The 10,911-nt window shown below is 34.1% G+C and overlaps 1 protein-coding gene and 1 long non-coding RNA gene across 2 annotated transcripts; one reads left to right on the top strand and one right to left on the bottom strand.

Annotated features, from left to right (window-relative positions):
• Window positions 1–3,310: 3,310 nt before the first annotated feature.
• On the bottom strand, window positions 3,311–5,894 carry LOC132032563 (uncharacterized). The gene is made up of 3 exons (XR_009408519.1): window positions 5,431–5,894; window positions 5,095–5,150; window positions 3,311–3,548 (listed from the first exon to the last, which is right to left on the bottom strand). It is a non-coding gene; the product is annotated as an uncharacterized LOC132032563 (long non-coding RNA).
• Window positions 5,895–7,660: 1,766 nt separating this feature from the next.
• LOC132032562 (uncharacterized) lies at window positions 7,661–9,089 on the top strand. Its single transcript, XM_059422197.1, has 2 exons — window positions 7,661–7,965; window positions 8,261–9,089. The coding sequence occupies exons 1-2, from the start codon at window positions 7,814–7,816 to the stop codon at window positions 8,640–8,642; spliced, it is 534 nt and encodes a 177-aa protein (XP_059278180.1). The 5' UTR covers window positions 7,661–7,813; the 3' UTR covers window positions 8,643–9,089.
• The last annotated feature ends 1,822 nt before the right edge of the window (window positions 9,090–10,911 follow it).

Genomic DNA, 10,911 nt, shown 5'->3' with positions numbered 1-10,911 from the left:
TGGTAATCATACTACACTTGCTGCATCTTTTTTGGTGTAGATACCGCCCCGAGTTCTAGTTTCGGGCCTCATTTTTTATCCCGAGGCAGTTGATTTGGAGTTTCAGGGTGAGCCTTCAGATTCCATCCGCAACCTTGGATCTCCCTCTATCTCATTTTTTGTCTTTACTTCCTTTTGAGACAGTTGTTACTTTTTAGTATTCTAGACTTGTAACAAATATTTAGATGCTCTTGTACAAGTTCAGACCAGATTTTGGGGTTGTAATATTTTAGTAACTTCCGCACTCTTTTATATATATTAAGGATGTTTAGAAGTAATTTATAATGTTTAATTTTCCACATTTTTCCCTAAAAATGATTAATGATTTGGGGATGATTCGCCTACCAAAAGGGATGGTGTAGGTGCCATCATGATCCGTGAGTTGCGTCGTGACACGGTGTATTTGTCAATAATTGATAGACCAAATTAACATTTTCTATCATATACCTATAGAATATGGCGTTACTCCTTTTATTCCTTTAAGTCATAAATTTTGTCCAAGAATAATGCTATTTTTATTGCTAAAAGTTTATAAAAGAAGAGGATAGAAGTAGCTGCCGCAAAGACAAAAACATAGAAAACAACTAAAAAAGTGAAGATTCATTTTTTATTACTACAAATTTTGGCGTCTTAAGAGAAGAGTAATAATAAAATGGCTCTTTTTGTCAACTTATATTTTTAAATTTACAACCCAAGAAAATGTTCCAAGAATGTGTATAGGGCTATAAATTTAATACTATTGATATAAATTTTGCAATGACTCACCAGGAATACACGTGCAAGGAGCATGCCTAATTGTTAGTAATATAATAAAAGGCCAAAATAAAGTGAAAATAATAATAAAGTTGAAGAGCTGAAAAAGCAATTCTATGAATCTAAAATCAAATTAGATGTTCACAAGGATTAAAATTAGTATTTTTCAATAACTTAATTCTTTTTATGTGTCAAACACGTGCAAATGTTTTTTTTATATTTTGTGGCGGTAAAAATTGAACCCATAACCTGCGTCCACTATAATAGCATGAAATATTCTCCCATCAAATTGATGAGTCAGAATCCAAATCAAAGCCCTGATTAAAAAAATGCCCTAAACAGAAACAAAGGAAGAAAATTTACTTTAATATTAGATGAAGTTGAGAACTCCTCAACATTTTATTCATTATTCTTAACCAATACCAAATTTTTAATCTTACTTGTCAAACATGGAAAGCAACAGTGTCTTTTTAAATCTCACAAATTTGCACTGCTGAAAATTATCAAAGTTGATTAGTAACACTGAAACAATTTTTTGAAGATTGTGATCTTTTTTGAGAAGTTATAATGGAAGATAGACTCTTATGACCACTTCCCGTAAATACTACCATTGGTTTTTGGTATTCCATTTTTTTTAAAGGAAAAACAGAGAGAGAGAGAGAGAGAGAGAGAGATATACATACATATATATATATATATAGAGAGAGAGAGAGAGGGGAAACAAAAAAGACTGTACCTGACTATACTTTATGTTAGGATTCACAACAAGTGAAAAGAATCAAAACAAATGGTATCTCAGAATCTTCTTGGAGAGAACGAAAATGCAAAACAAGCGATCTTACAGCTTTCTCTTCTTCAGCAACATGGTGGCGACTTAGCCATCTCCATGGCCACCACCGTCTCTCCCCCAACCTTTGGCTACGAGAGAACCTTCTCAAAACCTTAACAAACACACTTCAAACCCTAACCCTCGAGTTTCTTATGCCACACGCCTAAATCCTAAACCAATCGAGTCATCTTTTTCAAAAACAAACATAAAACCTATTGAAGTTATCCATGGGATTCTCACGCTTCAGTTTACAATGGATGAATGAGAAGAACTTGCTAAGGAAGAAGGGATTCATCAAGCCATGGTGGTAAAGCTCTCTTCAGGTGTGCCGGATTTACCAACGATGAGAACTTTGCTGCCGAAAGTTATCCATGGGGTTCTCACGCTTCAGTTTACAATGGATGAATGAGAAGAACTTGCTAAGGAAGAAGGGATTCATCAAGACATAGTGGTAAAGCTCTCTTCAAGTGCGCCGGATTTGCCAAGGATGAGAACTTTGGCATTAAAGGGCAATGTTTGATCGGATTACTTGTCCCTAAATAATTACTTATTAGGGTTGATCAATATGACGACTTTGTAAATGCTCTAACAAGGTCAGTCTTCTACACATAAGGGGAAGGAGTATTAAATTAGGGTTTTTCCATGGTTGATTGGTTTTAACCCTACGGAGGAAACCACGAAGGCGGTGGTTTGAATTTCTCTTCCAATCTCCGGAGCTGTTTGTGAAGAGGTCCTTGTTGTCCATAGCTTCGGCAACTGGAAGATCCATTGACATCAATAAAGCCATGCAAACAAAGTCAAGACCTAGTACGACTAGGGGTAAAGTGATTCTTGATTTAATGGACACACTGCCTGATAGATTGAGGCTTCATTGTGTGGACAAAAGGACTAGTAAAATAGTGGAGCAATTTTAGGAGTTTGTCTATGATAATTTTCTATCATATTAAGCATCAAGCACACGACGAGAGTAAGTATCGCTTGCTAGGGGTAAGAAAGTTGATAGGATTCAAGATTGGATACCCACAGTTGATGGAGTCTCGGTTGAAAATTTTCAAGGTGATGCAAGGGATTATTTGAATACTAGGAAGTAGCTAGATGATGTACAATCAATCTTGAATGAGCAGGAAGTTGAGAATTTGCCTAGGACTAACGGTACTAATAAGGTTTTGGATGATAAACATGAAAAAGATGGCAACGAGCTAAAGAGATGGAAGTCGCAGTGGATGTGGATTCAGGAAAAGTTGCGGATGATGCAAGGCTTTCCGTGTAATCGAAAGAGTTAGGCAAAGGTAAAGATAAAGTTGGTGATGATGATTGGACCGTCGTAACACACAAGCAAAGCGTGGGCACCATAGTTGACACTTTAGCTTGTGACAATGAGTTAAACATTTTGATGAAGCAAGGTGTTCGATCAAACTCCTCAAAGAATACTATTTGTCCTAACCATTTTGATGCTCTTTCAGTTAGAAAGGAACAATAGTATAGTCTGGGCCCGCATAGTGCACATCCGGAATTGGCAAACATGCTAATGCAACAACTTGTTACTATTTTAGTGTCATGCCCCAGTCTCGACTGGAATAGACTACATTCTACATACATACTATAGGCATCTACTGTGAAACTGTAATAATCTACATGACGTAATAAACCTGTAAATCTATTAACATTAACTATAAGATACTATGTCCATATGATCAGAATAATAAACCTATACATGACTGAACCCGACCACAAACGTCTATGAAGCCTTTAGGATAACTGAAATTATACAACTGACATGTTGTCAGGACAGGGCCCTGACCTACCCATAATCTCTACGTAAAAAGTATAAGATCTGACTTAGCTCTAGGAAGAAATGGAGCCTACACTATCTCACTTAACATTTATACCATCTAGAATGCACGTCTGCCACTCGGTATACCTGAACCTGCAATGTGAAACATAAACAAATGCAGCACCCCCGGCTAAGGGACGTCAGTATAGAAATATTGTACCGATTACGTAAGGTAGATATGAAACTTATACAATAAACTGAAGCTGAGTAAGGGAGCAACAGAAGAACAATCAAACTTATATGAGTAAAGGCCCTGTAACTCTCTATGGAAACACATATTAAGTCTTAATATACTTCTGTCTTTCTGAATTTTCTTTAGAGTCTGATGGTAACTTTGGGTCTCTATGTGGAGCGACGTTCTGGGCCTGTAATACTTGGGACCACTGTTCATTAGATTCTTTCTTTACTTTCCTGTAGGCCCTACTTGGCCAAATGAATACAACATAGTATATCAATAAAATGTAGTACATACGAAATGCTCGAGGTAGCACCTATGGGTTTCATAGCCGGTCCATAGGAACCATTTGTATATGCATAGCCTCAAAGTCAACTGTATATGTATAGCCCCGAAGGCAACTGTATATGTATAGCCCTGAAGGCAACTGTACATGCATAACCCCAAAGGCAACTATAAATGCATAGCACCGAAGGCAATTGTATATGTATAGCCCCAAAGCCATCTGTATATGTATAACCCGAAGGAAATTGTATATGCATAGCCCCGAAGGCAACTGTGTATGTATAGGCCCGAAGGCAATTGTATAACTGTGCGCCTATGCGTTTCTTAGTCCGTCCATAAGACATACCATCTCTGAACATGCAATGAACGTGATGCAATGCAATGCAATAACTTCTTAATGACATGCATAATATATATACGTTAAGCATTTTGGGAAACTTACTCTCGAGCTTTTGGGAACACGTAACTTATTCCTTATAAACTGATCATCCATGAAACTGTCTTTCTATCTTCTATGGGACTCATGATAAGGAACGACACATGACTCAACTACATGTCTAGGGATACGACAAGGAGTTACACGCTTACGCTCTAGATTCTCTTTCGGTACTTGACAACTTTATATTCTAACCCTCTTAGTCACCTCACCCTCAGGGAGGATCATGCTTACTGTATTACCTTGGTTCGTCTTTACTTACGTTCTGGCCCCATGGTCTACTATACTCTTATAAGGTCTTGTATCCCTCTATATTAGCTTAAATCGTCCTAAAGGATTGATCTCTGACTCAATAGGGTAATATGGGTTCTGCTAATCTGTTCACCTTACCTTACACTCTAGCCTCCATGACCACTTCTTAAACATTGGCCGCTTGGCATAATTTATCTTAAGCGCCATTCATTTTTTATAATGCTCTATAATCTCCTTCTGTACACTTGTAGGCTATCAACATCATCTTACTTAAGGAAAACTCTAATCCTACCATAACAACTTAGAACTCTATTCTATGAGTAAAACGCTTGAGTACAGCTAAGCATGGACATATAACATTTCTTAAAAAGACTCATAAGGCTTGTAACATAGAGTTAACACACTTTTAAACTCTAGGCTTCATGATTCATGTAGGAAACAATAAATACTCGTCATGCCATAGTGCCGAGTCAAGGAATAGCCTTACGTACCTCACTTCGATCTTCGACTGACCACAACGAGTCCATCCTTTGGATATACGTCCAACCTATTTAAATAGGCTAATATCAACATAACTACAGTCTTACAAAATATTACAGCTATACCAATATTATCATCGAGCAATCAAGGAGCGACGAGCTCCCTAGGCTATCTACAATGGTATACTCCACACCCGACCTACTTTTAATAACTAACCAGCTCTATACGAGCTACTGAACCCCAACCAATCTCCACACCACATAAAACAACCCCTAATTACATAACTACTACAACTTGGACTCACGGCTTCCGATCACTATCCCGTGAGTTCTTACCAAAATACATACCTTCGGTGATTTCTCAGCTAATGGTGGTCCCGCGATTTCCGAACGACCCCAAGAATACTAATCTCTCCCCGAGCATAAAAGTTGATCAAAACTCTTGTATATAGTTGACTAACGTCACTAGAGTATTTCTTATCATTGATACTTTTGGAAAAATAATCTAACACTCTCCTTCTGTTCTCCCTAGCGTAGCCTCTGTATACATATAGAAGAGCTGGGCAAAAAGTGAAAGAACGGAACATTTAGAAAAAGAGAAGATCCATAAAAGATTTGGATTCAAAAAGGGGGAAATAAATAAATGAGTATGGAAGATAAAATCTGTGGAGTAATTAAGAAGAATGTGAAATACATTTGTTGCTCAAGAGAAAATGTTAAAATACGTGTCATTAAATGGAAAAAAGGTTTGTCAGTTGCTGCTACGTGTGAGATAAGGCCAAGATTAAAGTAAAACTCATATCTATCGATATAGAATATGAGAGTCAAAAGCATCATGTCGTCAATAGAAAATTCGTAATTATTAAATAAAAAAGACAACAAAATATTATAAACACGCGAAAAATCAAAAAGAAAAGACAAAAAAAAAAAAAAAAAAAAAAAAAAAAAAAAGAGGAAAACTAACTTACCACATCTGCCACTAACTCACACAACGTGCACATTTAATTTTTTTTTTTAAAAAAAAAAAAATTGTAATTAATAATTTTTTTAAAAAAAAAAAAAGACACAAAAGAATCAGAAAGAAAAGACAAATATGACTTACCACATCTGCACGCGTGCACATTTAAAAAAAAATAACAAATTAAAAAATAAAAAAGACAATAAAAAATCAAAAATCTATCTATCTATCTATATAGAATAGGAGAGGCAAAAGAATGGTAAAATGACAAGTGTCATCACCACAAAAATCAGAATTTAAAAATTGAAAAAAAATGCACCGTTTAGTAAAAAACTTGAAGGAGCAATTTACGTACTCGGCAAAATCTATCTATCTATATATAATACGAGAAGCAAAAGCATGATACAATGACATGTGTCATTATGAGAAAAATCCTATTTTAAAATAAAAATAAAAAGACAATAAAGGAATGAAAAGAAAAGACAAAAAGAGAAAAAAAATTATGAAAAACTAACTAGCACGTCCATACCCTATTTCCCAGGAACTAACCCACAAACACACACAAGCACAGTTTAAACTTTTAAAATTCAATAAAAACACGTTATTTGGCTCCATTTTTTTGTTGCAAATTATATATTTTAGAAAAATATAATCTATCTATAAAAAAGAAAAGTAGTAAATATGCAAAACTAAGAAATATTTGAATTTAATTTCAAATACGTGTGAAAACTAAAGGAGTAACCAATTATTACTATATGAGTAACCTCCCACTTTCTATAATGTGTAAACTACTATTAACTCCCCCCAAAATCTATATCACAATTAATTTCCATCGAAAACAACATGAAGAAATCAGGACTCTTTGCAACCGCCGTTCTACCATCTTTTTTATTACATGCACCATTCAAGTTTCTTTTCATAAGGTAAACATTCAAATTTCCTCAGTTTTCTATAGATTTAATGGCAGGACCTATATTACCTTTAATAAAATATTCATATATTTTAAAGGTACATGATTACGTACATGTGCTTTAATTTGCAGAAAACCATCTCTCCTAGGAAAATATGTATCACTCAGAAAAGAAAAAAAATGTAAAATTCCCCTTTGTTTCATGTTTTGAATTGGTTTTCATTATGTGTTTGGTGACATTCACTATTACTCCCTCTTTTTCAATTTATATGATACATTTTCTTTTTAAGTCTGTTCTAAAAAAATTATGAATTTTTATATTTAAAAATAATTTTACTTTGAACTTTCTGTTTCATCCTTAATTAGATGATTTATAGGTACATATAAATATTTATATTTACAACTTACTTTAGATCAATAAATTTTAAAAAATGGTTGTTGTTTTAAATTTTTATGCCTGAGCAATATGCTTAACATAAATTAGGAGGGAGGAGTACACAGCGAAACATGAAATGGATGATTACTTGGAAAAGTGCTATTCCAGAATCCCATTTTTTTTTCGTCAAGCTATTACTTGCAAAAGTGCTATTCAAGATAATTTCCAATTTCTTTTTTAAAAAAAAATCTCTCCAGATGTAAATTAAAAATCTCTCCAGATGTTATTAAAAAATCTATCCAAGATTTTAATGACAAACCACTCTGGAAATTGTCCAATAATGGTTCCTTCTCAGTGGTGAGTGCTTGGAACCTATTGAGACATTCTAGAGCTGAGAATTCTTTTATCAGTAAGGTTTGGCATAAAGCCTTACCTTTCAAGATGTCCTTTATTTCTTGGAGGATCCTTCTTAGGAAGATTTCAACAGATGACAACATCCAAAAATTTGGCATCAGGAGCAATCTTAAATGCCATTGTTGCGGAATCCACACATGCACGAAACCACTCAACACTTATTTTTAAATGGCACGTTAGCCCTTGCTGCTTGGAAACACTTCGGATCATTAATGGGTATTTCAGGTATTTTCAGAACCTTACAGGAAGCATTTAATTCTTGGTGGTCCGTAGTTCCCAATAATCCTATTTCGGCTCTCCTAATTAGGATTTGTCCTATTGTCGTGGTTTGGGAACTGTGGAGAACCAGATGTAGTAGTAGATTTGGAAAGAAAAAATCTTTCCTTCCCAAATTACTTCATCAGATAGGTCAAACCATTCTTATGATTATTAGATTACAATTCTTAAATTTCAAATATGATTTATCTTGGGAAGAACTAATCCAACTTCTAGACAAGAAGATAGTGTTTAAGTTTTGCAGGATAGTTTACTGGAACAAACCAGCCTCCAACTTCTTCAAGCTAAATAGTGATGGGAGCCTGAGAAATGGATCATGTGGGGGAGGAGGAATCATCAAAGACGCACAAGGGAAAATGATAATGGCTTACTCCATTCACTTTAATAATGGAACTAGCAACAGCGCTGAAGCAAAGGCTCTTTTATTTGGAATTCAATGGTGCATTCAGCACAACTTCACTAACATTGAGCTGGAAACAGATTCCATCCTTTTACTTTCTTGGGTTAAGCAAATTTTCAAGATTCCTTGGCAGATTGAGGGAACCATCAGGGACATTAGAAGGAAACTGCAACATGGTCTATCCAACACTGCTATCGTGAAGCTAATAAGGTATCCGATTTGCTAGCTGCAATGAGCCACAAGCACCGAGGCATCAAAATATTCTCCTATTTCGAAGATCTTCCTACTCAAATTAGAGGACATATCAACTTGGATAAGTGTGAAACTCCTAATTTCAGGATTAGGAACAAAAAATTCAAAGATATCACTTTTAATGATGTGGTACCTGATGTATAGTCTAACCTCGATCTTTTGGGAGCTAAACTGGGAACATGAGATTCACTCTCTCACCATCTCTATAGTGACCTATGGTCCTAATTTGTGTAAATCTTTTAATTTTAGACCTTGGAGAACAAGGATAGAAGCAATGGGTATGCCCAAAGCTTTAGAAACTTATACTGAGGTTAGGCACTTCATACCTCGAGTGCATGTATTCTCCTTTTGGTTATTAATATACAAGGTAGGGGTGAAGCCTAACCCCCCACCATGAAGGTGGCTTTAATAAAAAAAAAAAAAAAAAAAAAAAAAAATTAAATACCAAATTTTGAATAATATTAATCGGTACTATATTTATAATTGAGTAATTTTTTAAATTAAGTGTGCTTATTTGTTAATCTGAATTGAAAGATATTTTTTTAATAGAGTATGATTATTTTTTGAATTTCAATCACAAATATTCAAATAGATCTTAGCTGAGGATCCAACACATTTTCAGAATAGAGATTAGCAAACGAAAAACATGTTATTTATGGGTAAGAAAGGCTTTTTGTTTCATAAAAATAAAACTCTATTTTCTGGAATAATGAGAAATTTTTTTGAACAATATTTATTTTGTCTACAACATAATAGTTTTCATAAATGTTGACACCCAATTTTGTCCCACTTTTTCTCTAATTAATTTCTTTACGCTTCCTTGTCATTAATAATTTTTTTTATTTTATTTTTATTTTATTACCTATTATTATGATTAATCTAACTACTATTATATTGGTAGTACTATTATTACTACTCTGGTTAATAATAAAATATTAGTGTTATTAGTATTATTGTAGTTACATCAGTTATCACCCTTACTATATTTCCGTACTATTTTTTGTATTATTAAATACTATAATTGTCATCATGCTAATAACTACAGTTATAATTGACTCTATATACATTTGATTATATAGTGAACCATATATATGATGTTTATTGATTAAGTTACTAAGATGATGAAGTCTAAAAAAATTATTTTTTTTGAGGTAAGAAAAGGCCACTTTTCTTACAGCCCAAAACCATTTCTTATTAGACACCAGAATCAGCTCAATACGCTCATTTCATTTTCTTTTCCCCCCAAAATAATACAGCAGCCCAAATACTTAACCTAATTCATCTAATATCATTTTCCAAAGCTACGGGTTTGACAACCTCACTTTCTCAGCCGCTCACCCCTACCCCTTTCCCTCTTGGACTTAATTCCAAGGTGTTTTCACACCTAAATCAGAATGGTTTCACCATTTTAGAAAAATCATTCTCTCTCACCTCTGTCATAAGATTTATTCAAGCTAAAAGCCAATTTTTTTTGGACGAAATCTACACTTTTCAGAGATAGGACTCTTTTTTTTTTCAAATGGATCTTTCAGAGTCAAAGCCTCACCCGTGACCTTCTTTATGGTGTCCAAATTTCAAATCGGAAAACCTAATTTTTACCTATAAATACCTCTTTATGCTTCAGCCCAAATCAAGTTTTGAAACCATAAAAATCTCTCAACTCTTATCTATCTACTTTAGTTTATTTACAAATTTTAGTTCTCATTTTGTTGGTGGAGTAATGGGGTCTAAGACCTCAAAGCCTCAGTTCATTGCTCTCGTGGAAGGTAATAACCCAGCATAATTCTTTTACCTCTTCTCGTGTTAAAATCATTGTGTTTGGTTAGAAAAATGGTGTTATAGGTCAAAATACGAAATGTGATGCATTTGTTAGCTTATTTTCATGTATTGGGAAGTTATGTTTTTCTCACGTCTTTGCTTTCGTGTCGTTACCAAACCGCCCCTTTGAAATCTTAGGATAGTATTTTTGTGTTCTTAATCCGTAGAAATTAATATGTTCAAGTCTTTCTCCTTTCAGATGAAATACGGATGCATATTTTATTTTATTTTTTTTTTGTTTTGTTCGAAATTATTATGTTTAAGTATCATCTCTCTTGATCCGTGTTAGCTACCATAAAATAAGTTGCTTTTTTTGTGTTATATTCGATCATAGCCAAGTGTAGACTTTTATGAATGAAAAAAATAATATTAAAATAAAGTCTAATTAAGTTTGAAATCCTTTAAGCTATATCAATATTAGTAAA

The sequence above is a fragment of the Lycium ferocissimum genome, chromosome 10, assembly GCF_029784015.1.
Source record: "Lycium ferocissimum isolate CSIRO_LF1 chromosome 10, AGI_CSIRO_Lferr_CH_V1, whole genome shotgun sequence".
NCBI lineage: Eukaryota > Viridiplantae > Streptophyta > Magnoliopsida > Solanales > Solanaceae > Lycium > Lycium ferocissimum.
This window is presented reverse-complemented; position numbering and strand designations above follow the sequence as displayed.

What these genes read in the sequence shown, in the direction of transcription:
- LOC132032562 (XM_059422197.1), top strand. Translation starts at nt 7,814, where the DNA reads ATGACAACATCCAAAAATTTGGCATCAGGAGCAATCTTAAATGCCATT. An exon ending in ATCATTAATGGGTATTTCAG is followed by an intron (nt 7,966 to 8,260) that starts GTATTTTCAGAA and finishes TAAGTTTTGCAG; the next exon opens with GATAGTTTACTGGAACAAAC.